Source organism: Acinonyx jubatus, chromosome E3 (genome assembly GCF_027475565.1).
Source record: "Acinonyx jubatus isolate Ajub_Pintada_27869175 chromosome E3, VMU_Ajub_asm_v1.0, whole genome shotgun sequence".
NCBI classification, from domain to species: Eukaryota; Metazoa; Chordata; class Mammalia; order Carnivora; family Felidae; genus Acinonyx; species Acinonyx jubatus.
The window spans coordinates 36,677,237-36,694,829 of NC_069398.1; the positions used below are offsets into that span (position 1 = coordinate 36,677,237).

Consider the following 17,593-nt stretch of genomic DNA (forward strand, 5'->3'; position numbering starts at 1 on the left):
TTCCTCTCATTTTTGTTGATAACCTAAAATTGCTCTAAAATAATAAAGCCTTTGGGGCACCTGGGTGGCTCAGTTGGTTAAGCGTCCGACTTCAGCTCAGGTCAGGACCTCACGGTTCCTGAGTTCAAGCCCCACGTTGGGCTCTGTGCTGACAGCTCAGAGCCTGGAGCTTGCTCCGGATTCTGTGTCTCCCTCTCTCTCTGCCCCTCCCCCGCTCATGCTCTGTCTCTCTCTCTCTCTCTCTCAAAAATAAATAAACATTTTTTAAAAACTTAAAAAAAATAAAAACTGTGTCAGTTGCTAGCCTTACTCAGAAAAACTTCATGGTTAAGTTCTGTCCTAAAAAGCTTGCTATATCGACAGCATTCAGCTAAACACAATGAGCAAAAGTCACACAAAAATTAGTTCAAATGGGGTATCTTGAATCCCATCACTTAAATGATATTTAAAACTTAGAAACATTTAATCCTGTGCTTATTAAGCAAGTAGCCAGTTTCTCTGCCACAGTGAGCTTGAAGAAATGATCCAGGTTTTGAATAACTCCACAGGAGAGCCACAGCACGAAGTTTCTGACTCCTGATTAACTCAGTGTGGTCGGCAGGGTCACACAGATGCCACGCTTTGAAGGTTTCAGGGGCATAAGTCCCCAGGACCAGCTACAGGGAAATGACAGGACACGGGAGTGGCCTACCAACATGTGCTAACATCGGCCAGAGGCTCCAACCCACGGCCAAAATCTCCAGTAACCGCAGGGGGAACCACCAAGAAAAGAGGATGAAGACACAGGTTTCCCAAGCTGTAACAACTTCTCGATCAACACCACTGGTGATTCTAAAGTTGCAAGGAGCCTGTAGGCAAAGGCTCCCCCCACGACTTCACACTTCACACGATGCTGGGAACGGACCACACAGCATCAGGAGGAAAAGGCCGCCCCTAGAATTCCATCCAGAGGACGTTTCCCAAGTGCTCTGATACTCTGCTGCATGGTAGTGTCATCCCCCACCCCTCCCCAACCTCCAGGAAGAATCTCAGAAAACCCGTACAAAATGCAACAATCCAGAATTCTCTAAGGATTGATGCTTTCAGATGTTCACTCCTCTCCATGAAGCCAAAAGGATTATGCCTATCGCGTAAATCCAACTTCTATGCAAGATGATACAAATTTCACTGCTAAAGGGTAAGTTTCAGCGTCTGAGTTTCAACGATTTCTAAGACTTCCCATGTTCTCAATGACTTACAAAGCCACATATTTTAGACTGTTCTTGATAAAAGTGTCAACTTACAAATGTCAAACACATTTAAGGACAAATGTGCAGGTGTCACGAGTAAGGACTCAAACCACAAGTCACCCACAGCAGCAGGAGCATATCCACCTAGGGGCTGGAAGACAAGACCACTCCTTACCCACACCTCTCCCCTACGGGTTCTCCGGGTCTCGGACGTGCGCATAGACACGGACGCCTGGTACCTGACTCACCTGAATTCTCTGCCTTCGCTGGACCGTCTACTTGAGGAGGCCCGCGGGGCAGCCGTCTCCAGAAGCAGCTTCTGCGTGAGCCTGCCGGGGGGAGCAGGGTCTCTGCCGCTGTCTTCGTGCAGGTCCTGGTCACACTTCCATTCCTCATCTTCATTCAAAGTGGGCAGGTATCCAGGTATGCCCTTCCCTGTCCCCGACCCAGAGCTCTGGTCACTACAGAGCTTTGGGCTCTCCGAGCCTGTCCTCGTATATTCCAAATAAATATCAGACTTGAGGAAGGAGGGGTAGGTGTTTTCTTCCATGGTGGACTGGATCTCCGTCTGGGCCTGGTCAAACATGGCAGGATCTATCAGCTGCTTCATGATGCAGTCCTTTATGAAGCTCTTGGTAGCTGGCTTAGTTTGCCTGGATACGATGCCGTTGTTATCGAGGATATATTTGCGGTAAATGGCTTTGGCCAACTTCAGCCTCTTTTCCTCATTCGAGTCACAGGGCTCCAGCTTCCTGAAGCCGCTGCAGGCGAACCAGAAGTCCAGCAGGTCAGCACAGTCCTCCTGCTTCAGGAAAGTCCTAAACAGGTTTATCCCATCTTGATCGTCCAGTAACGAGTGCAACGACTCAGCCCACTTCAAGTATGGCGGGGTGGGGGAGGCGCTGCCCTCAGGCTCATACCCCAGGTCCAGATCCGAGCGCCTTGGTGTGGCTGCTGAAGTCTCACCTTTAACCCCGGCACCCTTCCCGGAGCAGAAGCTGTGGCTGATGGGCCTGGGGTCTGTGGACACCAGTTCACCCTCCTCACCAGGCACTGGGGGTCGGGGGGCATCTTCGGTGAAACTCGCTCCAAGGTCCAAAGGGAAACCCTGCTCTTGGATACTCATTGTGGGATCCTGCGTCACTGTACAATGAGCGCTGCACCCTAATAATCAGTACTTACAGCTCCAAAGTGAATCAATCTGTCCTGTTGAAACCATTAAGAGGACAAGGATTAGGAAAGGTGGGTCCACGGAAACATGACCACAGAGGTTTTCTCAAGACAAGACTCGCCATGATGCCCTCCCGCTCGAACTCAAAGCCAGAAATTCAGTTTATGTTTCAATCATTGTCACAAGGTTTGTGCTACATTAAAACCATTTCTGGGAACTCTTACAACTACAGGAATGCCTCTGGATCTAAAAAATGAATGCCCAGGACAGGGGGAGCGCCTCTCCCGTCAAGGGTCGTTCTCCGAGAACGTTATGGAGACCGGCAGCCTGGGGACCTCCCGTCTCAGCCACAACCAGTCCTGCTCTGCAAGCTCCAGGGAGACAGGACTGGAGGAAGGAAACGTGCCCTGTAATCCTCATGGCCGTGTAAACTCGGGTGAGGGCTGGCTCCTCACGTGTTAAGACGGGGCGGCCCCACCAGCACTGCAGGTTGCTGCCACACTCAGATACCAAAAGGTAGACACGTCACACAGCAGAAGCGGGGTGTCACATCTGCTCCCCACATTCCCTAGGCCCACAGCCACGATGCCTTCTGCCCACCCCATCACTTCACACGACGTGTGCCTCCTAACATGTGCAAACACACAGGTGTTCCCTTACTTCCCAACACACAACTATACGAACAAGGATGGGTCACCTTCGGTGCCTTCGCCCAAGTGATCCAAGGACACCCCCTCCCCCTCACAGAGCGGCCTTCTCATGTCACCGTGTGGACAATCTTTAAAATGCTCCCACCAGAAAGCTGCACTTGACCTTGCTTCTAAGGAAAGCGTCCTTCTGATAGCAAGTGGCAATTTAGTACTCTGAGGAAAAGAGAAGGCATAGGGAAAAAAAACGAAATCCAAACACAGTTATACCTTTTAGCTAAGGAAGCACACAGCTCACGATTCCACTCCGTGAACTCAAAACCAAACCACCCACCCCCTCAGGGACCAGAGTGTTGCAGGCGTTGTTGCTGCTGCTGCTGCAAGCCTGCCTCAGGTGCGAAGGAGGCAACCCTGGGTCAGAACTCGTCCGCGGCCTTCCGTCCCCGCTGCCGTACCCTACAGGAGCTCACAGAGCCCGCGAGCTGAGCTACACGTCCCGACCTGGCCAGACAGGTGACCACAACTCGGCCTACCAGGATCCAAGTGGTCTGGCTACAAGTGGGTTGGGGAGAAGCGTGTCAAGTCCAAACACCGAGGGCACCAAACAAGCCAGAGGGAGAAAAATTAACTCCTAAAACCTGGTCCCTCACAAAGGGTGGCTCTTCCTGGCCACCACCCCACACTCTGGGCCACGGCCGGCACGGGATCTGCCCCCACACCTGGGCTGTCACGCTGTACGTACCGCACCTGCCCGCGGCTGCTGATGGCTAGAAGGCAGAAGGGAATGGGTCACAATAACGTGCCCCAGATGACATTTCTGCAGCTAATGACTTTTTACAAAAACTACTGGGGAGGCTGTAATCTCAGCAGGAATAGCCTGCTTCTTAAGGTCAAGGCCCTTGGGCTGTGGCACCCTGCTGTCACGGACCGCTTCAACTGCAAAGGCGCTTTCTTTGAGCCCCCTCAACATGAATGAGCACCTGTGGTGTCGTAGCTCCAGCCCAGCTCATGGACATCTAACGTCCTCTTGTCCAGGATGCCTTCTCAGGAAGGAGGGCCCGTGCCTGGCCTGAGCCTTACCCTGAGAGATACTCTTTAGTTCACAAGCCTTGACAAAGATCCGAGTCCCTGTGTTCCAATGGGAGGTTAATTACATGTCGCCGTCACCTGCTCTGAAGACGCTGATGTCTCCTTTGTACATTATTAGCAGCAACCTGATTAAACATTTTCCACAAGATCTGCAGCACCTAACACAAGGTCTTGCAACTAACAGGCACCAATGAATATTTAATTCATCGACATGAAGGCAAACGACAATTGTCAGAAAAGCCAAACGTTAGCCCTTCATAGATGCTGAACCATTGTGCTACAAAAACAGCAAGAAACTCAAGATTCTAGCCCTTTATTACAAAACTGTGGTTGTCGTTAAAAGCTAACATTTTAATTCATGTATGAACATGTCCCCCTAATCATTCTAAACTATTTTCCATTGTCCTGAAGAAACAGTTCTTGTAATTCACATCTATTTTTGGCTGTCAACTGACAGAAGACGTCTGGTGTCCCTGAAAGGACGTGAACACCTCTCGGAATCACTGGCATTATCGAAACGCCCCCTAATTCCTGCAGTCTCTGGGTTCCCACACAGAAGCACACCAGGCGTTCAGCGTCTACACACGTACATACCACACATAAAGCAGCTCTATTAATTCACAGAGTCAAATGCCCACAAGCATCGAATACGGCCAACAGCCTGTAACCACCATCAATAAAAGGATTCCATAAAAGTAATGTACAACTGTGATACCAGACTTAAAGTCTCCCGTAGTCACTGCGGAGGCAAACCCCTGGGTTCCACGGCAGCCAGCTCCATACCACAGAGATATAGATGCTTACTTATTTCACTCCAATATAGCTTTTTAACTCTTAATTTACGTGCAGTGTGAAAATAACAGAGCCTGACTGTGACATTCTCCTAACTGCCCATCATTAAACTCGGAAAGGGTTAGGGCCATTGTTTTACAATGTAAACCATTCCTCCACCACCTAAATTCTCAATGACTGATGTAGCCCAAAAAAGTCCACTTAGCTTTTCTGAGGCTAGAAACCCAAGAAACACCCACACCTGCTGAAAATCCAACAGAAACGTCGTATTTGTATGCCTGTCCAACCCTGTCCCTCAAGAGAAGTTCTTAAAACTGAAACCCAAACACTGCTATCCTGAAAGGTCAGGTTGGACCATGTGTGTTCTTCAAAACAGGGCCTGTAGATCCAAGTATGCGTGAGATTCTTCTTTTAGAAGCACAGAGCATAAATGCAAGCAAATGGGAGGGGCTGAGATGCACGGCAAGGAGTCTTCTTACATTATCTTAGAGAGGAGCTGAGAAAAGTCCCCGGAGAACTGGTTCTGTGTGTGTTTCCTCTAACGTCCTCGGTGCCCAGCTGAAAGTTTCACGGCCCTGGCCATGCAGCTCTAGCTTCGTGAGGGACTGAATTCCAAAATGTGGGGTGGAGAAAGAAGCTAAGACCCACACCCAAAAGAGAGTTCTGGGGGCAAGGCATCAACCTGAAAGAGTACAGCCACTCAGAGCAGCCAAACCACAGCCTGGAACCAGCTCAGGCACCTCTGCCTCGGAGGGAGTGCCCTCCTTGGGTTTCAGACTCACTCATTCCTACTTTCTGCTGCGGGGGAGAGGGAAGGGATGTGCTACTGTCCAGCCTCCGTCCAGGGTCTCTGCACACGGCGGCTCCTCTGCACCGCACACACACCCGAAACAGGCTCCAGGCCCGCGACTGACACCAACCAACCAAACACATCAGCTGCGCGCCCTGGCCTCCTCCAGGAAGACCGTTCCCCACCCCCCCTCACACAACCCTGGCTCTTCCTTACACTCTTCCACTCACCTAGAGCAAGGGACTGCCCTTTCGGAACCGAACCCCGCACTTTTCCGGGTTCACACAGCCCTATATCAACGGCCCTTGCTAGCATCCCCTCTGACACACCTGCCCTCACAGCCTGGAACCCCACACACCTTCCTCGCACACCACACGGTCTGTACGCCCGGCCCGCACAACCTGCTCAGTGCTGCAAGCCTCCCCGCACGCGCCCCCAGCCCGCACCCTCCGAGCCCGTCTTCCGGGTCCCGCGCCGGGCCCGCCCGGCCCGGCCTACGCGGCCTACAATGAGCGGCCGCACGGGCCCGCGCCCCGCAGTACCGCGCGCCCGGCCCGCACTACTCACCCGCGCGCGTCGGCGGCGGCGACGGCAGGGCCCCGGCCCTGCTCGCGGAGCGGCGCGGCGCGGCCCATGCGCTCAGCGGCGGCGAGGCGGGCGGGACGGGGCGGGGGCGCGGCCCCGGGCGGCCCCCATGGCAGCGGCGGCGCGGCGGCCCGGAGGCGGGCGCGGGGCAGGCCGCGGGGGCGCCGCCGAGGCCGGCCGCCCGCTCTCACCCGCCTGCACCGGGGAACGCGGCTCCGGCCCGACTCCGGCCAGTCCTGCGGGCGGCGACGGCGGCCGCGAACGCTTCCCCGAGCGGGGAGCCCGAGCCCAGAGCGCCGAAGCCCAGGCCGGAGCGCCCCCGCCGGCGCCGCCCGGAAGTGCGGGGGCGGGGCCGGAGCGCGGGGCGGGGCCGGGAGCGTGGGGGCGAGGCCGGGAGCGTGGGGGCGAGGCCGACAACGTGAGGCGGGGCCAAGCGCGTGAGGCGGGCCGAGAGCGCGGGACGGGGCGGGGCCGGGCGTGCGGCGCGACCGGAGCGTGGGGCGGGGCCGAAGGCTCGAGGCGGGACCAGGACGCAGGCCGTCCCTAGACCGTGGGGCGGGGATGGAACGTGAAGCGCTACCCAGAGCGTGCGGCGGGCCGAAGCGCGGGGCGAGGCAGGGACTTGGGGCGGGACCGTGGGCGTGCGGCTGGGCCGAAGCATCAGGCGGAGCTGTATTGTGAGGCGGATCCCGGGGCTTGAGGCGGGCCTTGGAGCGTGGGGATGTGATACGGACAGGAGGCGAGACCGGGGCGTGGGGCGGAGCCGAGAGCATGGGGTGGGATCGAAACGTGAGGGCGGGACAGGGACGAGGGACACCGCCAGGAGCGTGGGGCGGGGCTTGGAGCGTGGGAGCGGAACCGAGAACGTGGGGCGGGCCGAGGGTGGGAGGCGGGGCCAAGGCGTGGGGCGGGGCCAGTAGCAAGGGGCGGGACGGGGACGACGGGCGAGGATAGCAACGTGGGGCGCGGCCGCAGCGCTGTGGGTAGGGCCGGAGCGTGGGGCCGTCCGAGAGGGTTGGGGCAGAGCCGAGACCTGGAGCCTGAGTACTGGGAAGGGCGAAGAGCGGGAAGGCTATACCTGGGCGTAAGGGTGGGCCCTGAGCTCGGAGGCGGAGCCAAAAGCGTCCTAGAGGGCCTCGAGCGTGAGGCGGAGTCAAAGGAGTGGGTGTGGCCAAATTGCTGGTGTGGGTCCAGTGCCTCGAGCGTGGGGCGGGACAAGGACCCGGGAGCAGGCTATGCGAAATTGCAGTCCCCCTCCCAGCAGGGCAGCTGCGTCCGGGAGCGTGGTCTGTGGAGACCCCCCTGCGAAGGTCCCTGAGGGACTGTGGCCACCAGGGAGACCTGGCCTGGTGCACTGAGCGGTCAGGCGGCTCTCTTGGGCACTGCGAGGCGCACACCACGTCTCAGCCCTTTTCTGCTGCCCACACGGGTGTCCACCAGCCCGGGTCTCCCCAAGTTATCACCCACAGGCCAGGCCCGCACCCAACCGGTCTCCCACCCCTGCAGAGGGAGCATCTCGTGCATGGGCAGGCAGGGTGGCCAGGGGGACTGGAGACCTCGCTCGGGGACTGCCTGGCCGGCCCTGCACAGGAGAACCCTCGCAGGACGTCCAACAACTGCCCACAGCATTGAAGGAAGCAGGTGTGCGGGAGTTGGGCGGTTGGAAGGGACAGCCAGGCTGACCTGGAGCTGACCCTTGGTAACGTCCAGTCCCTCTGTCCCTCTGCTTGTTACCCCTCAGCTGGCCCAGTCCCTGAGAAAGTGGGTTAGGGCTCCACCCTCCCTTAGTCCCCAGTGGGTCTGGACTCGAGGCCAGGGCTAAGTGGTGGTAAATGCTGGTTGTCACTTGGACAGGAGCCCCCACCTGCAAAGAACTGTGTGCTGAGATTCCACCATGTTGGGCTTGCCTGCTCAACTGCTCCCAGGCACCATCCAGAGTGTGGACAGGGGCTCTCTTTCCTACCACTGCCTTCGGGTCACAAGCGCACAGGCCAGCCTGAGAGCAAGGGCTTCCTATACCCACCACACCTCTCCCCATCTCCCCATCCCTCTATCACCACGACAGCTCTTGCCCAACCTGCAAACCCAGCTGGCCCCTCCCTAAGGACGTGAGCACCAGATATTGATCACTGCCCCTAAGCAATTGCTTCTGGTGTCCCCCATGACACCCAGCACCCTGTGCTCCACGGAGCCACGCTGGGCTTGGTACCTCAAGAAATGCTCCCAGCAGCCCCCAGAGGGTGGCTATACCCCCATTCTATAGGCCAGCACATCTTCTGGATACTGCTCGCCCTCACTGCCCACCCTCATCCTTCTTGTCTCCAGACCAGAGCAGAAGTCCTGACTGGGGGCTCCATGAGCCATGGGCCATCCTCCCACCCAGCTGCCCACCGGTGGTGCCTTGCCTGGGGTGAGCAGGTATGGAGGGAGACCCAGCACCCAGCCATTGCCAGCCTGACAAGTCTCAAATAGCATCCGATACCCGGGGTTTTGTAGGAAAGGGGGGCAGCGAGGGATGAGGGCCACTGGGGGAGCATCCCCAGCCTACCAAGAGCCCAGGTCACCCAGGGTCATCACTATGCCTCAGGGCAGGCTGGGCAAGGCTGGGGCTGTAGATGAGGAGCCTACAGTACTGAATGCACACTGGCCCCACTAGGGTCATGGCACTGGGGGGTCACTCTCACCCACATCTAGCTGGGATGGCCCCAGGCCCCACCCTGCTCAGCCTAGGAGTCTTAGAGGAGACAAGGCATAGCGGGTGGCCTTCAAGGCACAGCAAGGTCTCTCTGGGGTGTGGGAGTCCTGGGTGGGCTGGAGAGACAGCAAGAATTCCCAGATATTGGCCCTCAGGTTGCCTCCCCGCTCCCAGGCACAGGTCCCCAGTGCTTGCCTTGGTTCTGCAGAGCTGCTGCTGTGGCCAGGCCAGGCTCCCGGGGTTGTGTCCATGTCCATCCTCCTCCTGGCCCATGGCGGCAGGTGTCCCCAGGCCCTGGGACCACAACAGGGCCCTCGGGCCCCTGGCTCCTTGGGGCCCCAGCCCTGCAGGGACAGGAAGGGAGTCAGAAGGCCTGCTACAGTGGATTACAACTGTGGGCATGAAGGGGAGATTGAGCAGGGTGGGAGTGGGGACAGACCAGAGAAGGGAGCTCAGGGAAGGCTCTGAAGAGGAGGAGGCGGAGAGGGCAAAAGTGAGGGCCCGCGGTGGAGAGGGAGACCTGACGGGGACTGTGTCAGCCACCCACAGATGAAACCAGACAAAGAGCCACAGGGGCCTCCCTTCTGAATGGCTGAGTTCCTCGACGGAGCACCCGCTTTTCGCTTTCCCAGTGAGGGGCACTGGAGTTTGCCAGCAGAGGCTTGGGTTTAACTGTGGATGATATTTGTTCAGGAGTTCCATGAGCCACGTGAAGAGCTTAAGACCAGAAATGAAATTCTTTTCTTCAACTTAGACACAAAATGAATACTCTGAAATAAAGTGGACTTTGGCGGCTTACACGTGTGTGTCCACTTGGCTGAGGAAGACCACTTATAAAAAGCGATCCAAAGAAGTCATCTAAGTGCACCAAGGAGTAGGCTAAGGCGTGTCCAGCATGGTCTGACATGGGATGAAAACCAGCAGCAGAGAGCAAGCTGCAGAAATAGGGTACTGTGAGTGGCACGTCCCCATTGTCTTCCGGGAGGGGAGGCCAGGGAGGACGGTTCTCATTTGGGCTTCTGGAGGGAGATAGGAGACTCAGGCTGAACCTCTTCTGGGCTCTCCCTTCCCTGCCCCTCTGCCCTGTCCACAGGTGTCAGAGGTGGCGGGGGGGGGGGGGGGGCGGGTGAGGCCCTGAAGCGGGGAGGGAGGCTCATCCAGTTACGACGAGTGAGGCATGGACTCCCCTTTGGAGGCACAGCCCCAGCCGCACTGGCCAGCCACCTTCTTGGCCATAAGCCAAGCCCCTGCGTTCCATCCCTCTTCCCCAAGTGTCCTTTTCTCACCGGTTCTGAGCCCAGGAGGACGGCCCATTGTTGTTTGTGTCCCCATCCCAAGCCCAAAGAAGGAGGCAGAGATGTGACAACAAGGCCGTGAGGTAGAACACCAAGGAAAAGGCCACAAGACCACACATATCGGGTGCCCGTTTTTGTGAACACAGAAAATGTGCACGTAAAGGCGAGAAGACTAAAAAACTATTCCAGGGTATTAATACAGGCCACTGTCGGAGTGCAGTTAGGGCTGGGTTCCGTTATCTTCTTTCTGCATTCAAGGAGACGTTCTGCGGCCATGTGACTGTCACCAACGCATGCAAATCACAAAGGTGTGCGGCAGACGCCATCTTCCTACCCGTGATCAGTGTAAACTAACCCAGGGGAGCGAGGACCCTGGGGGAGAGTGCAGAGCTGCCCGCTGGGCAGACTCAGGCAGGCCTGTGGCCCCAGGACCAGTGAGAAGGTGCCGAGTCTAGCTTCCAGGGCCGGCCAGCCCAGCTCGCTGTGGCCACTCCAGGCTGGGGCCCCCCTGGGCGCCGACTCCACGGCAGGCAGGCCCCCGCCTCTCTCCTCCCTGTGCACACCTTGGGGCAGGTGTGTCGTTCACGCTGGCATTTCACACCCCTCTTCCTGTTTGGGGTTCTCTCACAGCTCTTCAGCTAAAGCTGCCTCAGGCGGACACCCCCGAAGTGACCCAGGTCCCAGTGCCAAGCTGGGGCGGTAGGGGGATATAAGGTCAGGGCTTTGCCTCAAACCAGCCAGCTCCAGAGTCAGCTCGGTGTTGACACCTGGCGTGACTGTCACCTTCTAACCCTGCTGCTGCGTGTCACCCTGGCCTGATGGTCCCTGCTCCTAGGAGCCGTCGTCAGCTGCATACGGGGTTTGTCACACATTATTGTGCGCTCCCCTTTCATAGGTGAGGGGGTCCCATGGCAGAGGTGGGCAGAATGAAGCACTCAGCCATTGTCAGGCATGTGGCAGTCCCCTCAGAGACAGCCGCTGTGGTCACTGTGCCTTTTCCCCCACTTGCTTAGCATTCCAGGGTGCCAGGCCCAGCTGGCCAATGCTGTGATTGTCCCACGTCCCCTGCATAGACAACTCACCCAGCAGACCTGACACGGCCCCCCACATCTCGGCTGGCCCCCATGTGTCAAGGGTCAGGCCTCAAGGCCACCAGGAAAGCCGTGGCATGGTAGCAGGCATGTAGCCCCAGGGCAGCACACTCCATCCCAGGGTGCCATCCACACCCAGCCCAACTTGGGTCTCACCTCCAGTGTCCTGAGGGGTTCCTGTCACTCCAGGCAGAAGGGCATAGCAGGACACCTTCCCATACTGCCTCTATGGAGGATTCTGACCCTTTGGTGGGGATGTGTCCTAGAGGTCTAGGACACAGTCGAGTAGGCTCATGATTAGAGGGCAGTCCTTGAGTGAGTTCTGAGTGGGCCCTGCCAGCCACAGGGGCCTGGGAGACGAGAGGGAAGAGCGCCTCACCAGTTTGGGAGCCTCAGGGACATAGGGGTGCAGCCAGGGCTGACCCAGCTCCCACCTCCCTGAAGACACATCTATCTATGGCAAGGTGGGTACCTCTCTCTTGGCAAGGGAGGGTCCTGACCCAACCCTGCTGGCCCCAGAGGTCTGTGGCAACCCTCCGAGAATGAGTCTCAGTCTCAGGGTGGGGCCAATGGCTGGCAGTGGCCCAGGTCAAAGAAGGAAGGGCCTGCTGACCTCCCCCAACCCCAGCACCGTTTTCCCAGGAACTGTAGCATCTGAGTTCAGGGGCCTTCAGCCCAGCTTGTAGAAGCAGCCGCTGAAGTCCCATCTTCCCAGGTGGCCTCAGGTCACTTCCCTTTCTGGTCTCGGGCACACCTGCCCTCTTGCCGTACTGACCCTTACACCAGGCAGACTTGCACCTTTGTCTCCGCCATTCCTTCACCTGGAATGTGCTTCCGTGACCTGACCACCCCACCCCCGAAGGCCTCTCTCAGCACCAGGAGCTCACATTGCCCCTCTGTTGGCTATCTTTTCTCTTTCTGTCGGAGACACCTCATTCAGCTCCAGCAGGCCTATGCAGGTCCAGGAACCAGGGGCAGCCCCGCGGGCTGGCAGCTAGGGGACTTGGTCATGGGGGGCAGGGAGGTGCCAGCCCAGGCTGGCTGGCTGCCTTTGCCCACGGCCACACCCACACCCTCCGGGTCAGCCTCTGCCAGCCCCTGGCCTCTCGGCCACCTGCCTCCCACCGTGCTGTCCAGAGATGTCTCTTTCGGCTGCCTAGGAGCCCCGCGGCCGCTGTGGCCAAGTTATAAGTGATTCTAAGTGATTATGTATGCCGAGGTCCCTCCGGCCCTTTGTTGCTGCAGAATCTGTCCCAGCAAACAAAAGTGCACTGGATTAGCCACAGTGGATTAAAAGATTTGCTTCTCAGAGTTTACCTAACAACCCGACAGTCCTGCCTGCAGAGGCTTTGAACCTCAGGACATGCTCAGCAGGCCATCTGGGAGCTCTCGGCTTCTGCGGGCAACAGGATGGCGGTCAGGGTGATTACAGGCAGCTACCGCCCCTCACACTCTGTCTGCAGCCAGGCCTGTGCTTGTGGCCTGTGCTCGGGGCCTGTGCTCTTGGCAGGCCCGTCTGGGTCAAACTTTGGGGGCGAGACCAGACTCCAGGACAAGGTGGAGGAGGCTGAGGTAGGGGCACGAGGCCCAGCCAGGACCACCTTCCAGAGGGCCTGCCGCCCAGGGCCCAGGCATGGTGGGGACCAGGCCTTGCCTCCCCCAGCCCTACCCCCTGGGCACGTCCACACACCGCACACAGCGATAAGGCCCCGAGCAACATGGAGGGTGGCCGTGGTGGGCAGGGACACGCCAGGCTCCACCATGCTGCAGCGCATGGCCCCACTACTGCCACCCCGTGGTGTACGTTCCTGCACACGCGTGCACGCGCGCGCGCACACACACAAGCGTGTCCCTCTTTGATCTCCAAAGGACGCTGCATTTACAAGCTCTTGATCGCAGCTGCCTTTTCAGGGCCTGTCCGCTAAAGTCCCGAGTAATGGGATTTGGCACTTCTGATCCATCTTGGTCTGGCTGTTCCCCAGGACAGGTGGACATTTTTTTTCCTCTTTTGCACTTTTTTTTTTTTTTTCCTTTTCAAAAATAAAACGCTCCTGAGACTGCACTGACTTGACGCGGCTTGTCGCCCAGCCCTACAAGCGGGGCCGGGAGAGGGGCCAGGTGGCCGGCACACCAAGGGCCCGGCCAGTTGGGGGTCTTTGATGCGGCTTCCGTGTGAAATCTGAGCGAAAGACGTAGGAGAACGATTTCGGGACCACGGTGCCGTGGGATTCATCCTGCCTTGTGCGTTTCCCTTTGTCTCCCTTCCCGTGACCCTTCTTTGGGACGTTTGGGGAGAGGGTCCCAGGGCAGGTGTGGGCGTGTGTGCAAGCGTGCGCATGAGGATGCAGAGGGCAGGGTGGGCTGAGTGAGGGCAGGGCCTCAACCGTAAGAACAATGGGCAGCAGGGAGCACATCCACCTGTCCGCCTGTTCGTCTGTCCGACCATCTGCCCGCCCGGCTTACCTCACCTGCCTGGCTCCGTGTGCCTGCTCGCGCCCCACCATCCCGCGGTCCGCCATGATGGGCTTGGCCGTCCGTCTGAGCACTTTCAGCCACTCCAGGACGCGGGTCCCTGCTCTTGGCCACTGTGTGGCTGGGAGGAAGAAGTGTGACTCTGGGCTGCAGCTCGGGCTCCCACCGCCGATTGGCTGAGGCAGGGACCAGATGACGGCCTCAGAACCCTATGGTAGCCATGGCAACCAGCCCCTTTAGACACCGCCACCGGGAGCCACTCCTGACTGCCGAGGGAGCAGGCAGTGCCGACGTGGGCCCACACCAGGGTCCCCTTGGAGAGTGGGGTCAAGCATGAGTGGACCCTGCTCCTATACCAGCTGTTGAGTGTGTGTGTGTGTGTGTGTGTGTGTGTTTCTTGTATGTCCGGTTTGAAGGGTCCCTGTCCCTCTCTTGGGACGTGTCCTGTCTCACCACCTGGTGGAGGCAGGAACAATGTCTTTTTAGCCTCTACTTCCACGAGGATTTCAGGTCAGGCTTGCCCCAGGGGCTGAAGGCCAGCCCCTCTGGTGAGAAAACAATGGATGCCGGCGGTAGGAGGAAGGGCAGGGGCAATTCCCCATGCTAAGGGAGACAGAGCCGGGCTCTCAATCCACCTCAGACCCCAAAGGTCCTTCCAGCCTCTTCTCTGCCTGCCAACCCCTCCTCCACACTTTCACAGGCCTACTGAACACACAGGCTCACACAATCCCCAATCAAGAGCCTTTAGAGGCCCCAGGCTGGCCCTGCTGCTTCATAGACCCCGTGTCTGTGTCCCCAGCCATGCAGGACTCTGAGACTTCAGTCAAACCCAGCACTTTCCAACCCTGCAGGAACTAAGTACACACCTGTGACTCTACCCTAGGAGTCTCTTGGCACCAGCCCCTTGGTAAAGCCTTCCCAGGTGTCTCAAGACAGGGTTCTCATCAAGGGTGCAATGCAGCATTACCCCAAGGACTGACCATCCTGGGAGCTGCAAGGCAGTGAACACCCAGGAGCCGACCTACCCCTGTCTCCATGAGAGTCCGAACATTCTTGGCTCAGCACAAACTAGTCAAGGCTCCCATGAAATCCAAGGGAGAGCCCTGGGAAGTCACCTCCCACTTCCCGGCCCAGGCCCAGCCCACACCTGCTGAACATACGAGGAAGTGAGTAACAGCCATAGGCCTATGAGCAGGTGTGAGTCCCAAGTCCCCAGGAAGAGGCCAGGGACTGCTGAGGAAGCCACTGCCCGGGTCAGAGGGACACAGAGAACAGCGGGAGTGGGCTCAGGGTGGGCCGGGCTGGGCATAGAGCCACATGGCTCAGCCAGCCCCCCGCCCCCACCTTGGTCCCAGACTTCTCCACGCTGGCTCGTCCCTCCCTAAGCTGCTCAGTCACAGCCTCGAGGGCGGGCTGTCGGTGAGGACATAGGCCAGGGTCAGCTGGAGGTGGCGGAGGGCCCAGGGGCTGAGGGAGAGGTCGGGGAGGGCTCCGGCATGCTGTGCCAGAGGGTGCTGGATAGCGTAGGACTGGTTCTGTGGAGCAACTTCAGCTGACCCAGGGCTCCAGCTTTGGGGCAGGCGGCTGGCAGGGGTAGGAGGGAGAGGTGTTCAGGGGTTCTGGAGCACAGGCTGAGGGAGAAGGACGGTACACGTGGCTGGGCCTCACTACAGCTCCTCCGGGCTCCTAGCACCCCGACGCAGCCAGCTGGCACAGGGCCAAGATGTGAAGCCCTGCCTGTGGTCTCCACACCCGCCACCTGCAAGCCAGTGCACCCCTGAACAGGACTCCATTAAGACCCTCAAGGTGAGGGGACTGGGCCACACCTCTCCTGACCTCAGCTGTCCTTCCTAGGCCTCGAGACATCACGGTGTTGATGGTCACACTTGTCAGGGCCCTCCACCGCCCAGGTGTCAAGGGACCTCTCCATCTACAGCTAGTGATGGTTGACCCTCGTGGCCCTTGAATGGATGGGCTGTCACGGACACATAGGGACTCGGCCAACCGCAGGGCTACATGGGGAGCAAGGGGACTTGCCCGAGCTCCTAGAGGGGCGGGGCAGGGACAGGGGCACAGCCTGTCTTCCCACTAGGGGCCAGCGCAAGGCACCTCTGGCTTCGGCGGGCTTGACTTGGGTCAGTACAACTACCCAGCCCACCACAGAGGCCCGAGGGGCTGCAGGGACTCAATGAGGGGACTGGAGACAGTCAGGGACACAGAGACAGCTGACTAGCAGAGGTGTGGCCCATGGGGGAAAAATAAGGAGGAAGAGGGCTGGAGGGGAAATGGAGCCTGCTGGGCTCCCACAGCTAAGCTCCCGGTTGGTGTGTGTGTGTCTGTGTGTGTGTGTGTATGTGTGTGTGTGAGCATGTACAGCCCCTGTGTCCCCTTCCCACCTTCTGGAAGGGGGAAGAGTGTGGCAGATTCTCCCTGCTAGGGGTCTTCCCACACCCGAGTTATTGTTTCATTTGGGGTGGGGAGGGGAGGGGAATCTGTCATTCACCGAGAGTTCCTGACCTTGCCTGAGTCAAGGGTATTTGTGGGAATTTGATGAAACTGACACTGACTCTACCAGAAAAGGGCCAAAGCCACAGCCAGGCCCACTGCAGGGTATGGGGAGGTGAGCACCGCTGAGTCGCATCAAGCTCTGCTGACCAGCAGCACCGGAGGCCAGTCTGGACTGTCCTTGTGGAAACCCCATGTCCCCAGGGAGGGCAGAGGGGCGGCCTTATTTTTCTCTGTGCTGCCCCCAAGCGCGGTGACCCACTGCAGGTGCATCTCCGCTTCAGATACTCTTGCCTGGCCCGCCAGTGCTGACAGGGGGACCCAGGCCAGAGTCCACCCTCCTCGACTGTGGCCCCCACCCTGCTCCAGCCCCACACCTTGTGCCAGCAATTACAAACACTACAGGTCCTGGTAGGAGCTCCCCCAACCTTGACCTGTAGCCTTACTGGGGGCAGGAAAGAGCAGAAGAGCAAGGTGTGACTGAGCCACGGCCAGTGAACTGGGGACGTCCTGGGTACACAGCATGGGGGCGGGTGGGGGTGGCCTCAGGTGACAAAGGCAGGGCTACCAAGGCATCAGTTTGATTCAGTTCAGGGCTGACCATGGGAACCGTGAAGTGGGGGCCAGGAGGGCTGCCAGGTTCAGAACACCACCGACCTAGCTGGGGCCGGCGGCTCTGGTTCGCGTAGCTAGGCTGGGCCTTGAGGCCATCCAGAGCCGGAGCACAGGTGGGCTGGGCACCATCAGCTTTTGGTAAAATTTTAGAAACATTAAAAACTGTTCACAGTGTTAGAGCATCACGTGAAGAAACAATCATGTGCATCAAAACACGGGTCCAGAGGCGTGTCCCAGAGGAGTCGGGACTGATGACAGCATTTCCCGGCTTTGTAGACACCTCAGGATCACTCCGCAGAGGGCAGGCCCCGACCCTAGATGACCTCCCTATGCTGTGGGATCTCCAGGACCCTCCTGAGGCTGTGTTCACTGCCCAGCCCTGCCCACTGGGCCAGCTGCACGCTCCCTCTGGCCTCCACCTCCGTGAACACAGCCCAGATGTCCTCACTTCCACAACAGCCCTCAGGAGATCTGGGTGTTCCTTGGTCAGCTGCCAGGACCAGCTCAGGGGAGTCCCTCCCTGTGCTCCCAGAGAGATCTGAATGGGTCTCGATGCTCAGTACTCCCAAGGAAGGGGTGCGGAAGAGGGTCAAAGCACTCCCAAATTTCAGGGCAGG

The 17,593-nt window shown here is 58.5% G+C and overlaps 1 protein-coding gene across 2 annotated transcripts in view; it reads right to left on the reverse strand.

Annotated features, from left to right (window-relative positions):
* The window catches only part of AXIN1 (axin 1), a 62,558-nt gene extending 55,941 nt beyond the window's left edge, over positions 1-6,617 (reverse strand). The window contains exons 1-2 of one of the 2 annotated variants that reach the window (XM_027043760.2): positions 6,286-6,617; positions 1,478-2,435 (exon numbers count right to left, since the gene is read on the reverse strand). In XM_027043760.2, coding sequence (XP_026899561.1) covers positions 1,478-2,355 — 878 coding nt within the window. In that variant the 5' untranslated portion in view covers positions 2,356-2,435; positions 6,286-6,617. The remainder of the gene's footprint in view (positions 1-1,477; positions 2,436-6,285) is intronic. The other variant, XM_027043761.2, reaches the window with a different exon arrangement.
* Between the last annotated feature and the right edge of the window lie 10,976 nt (positions 6,618-17,593).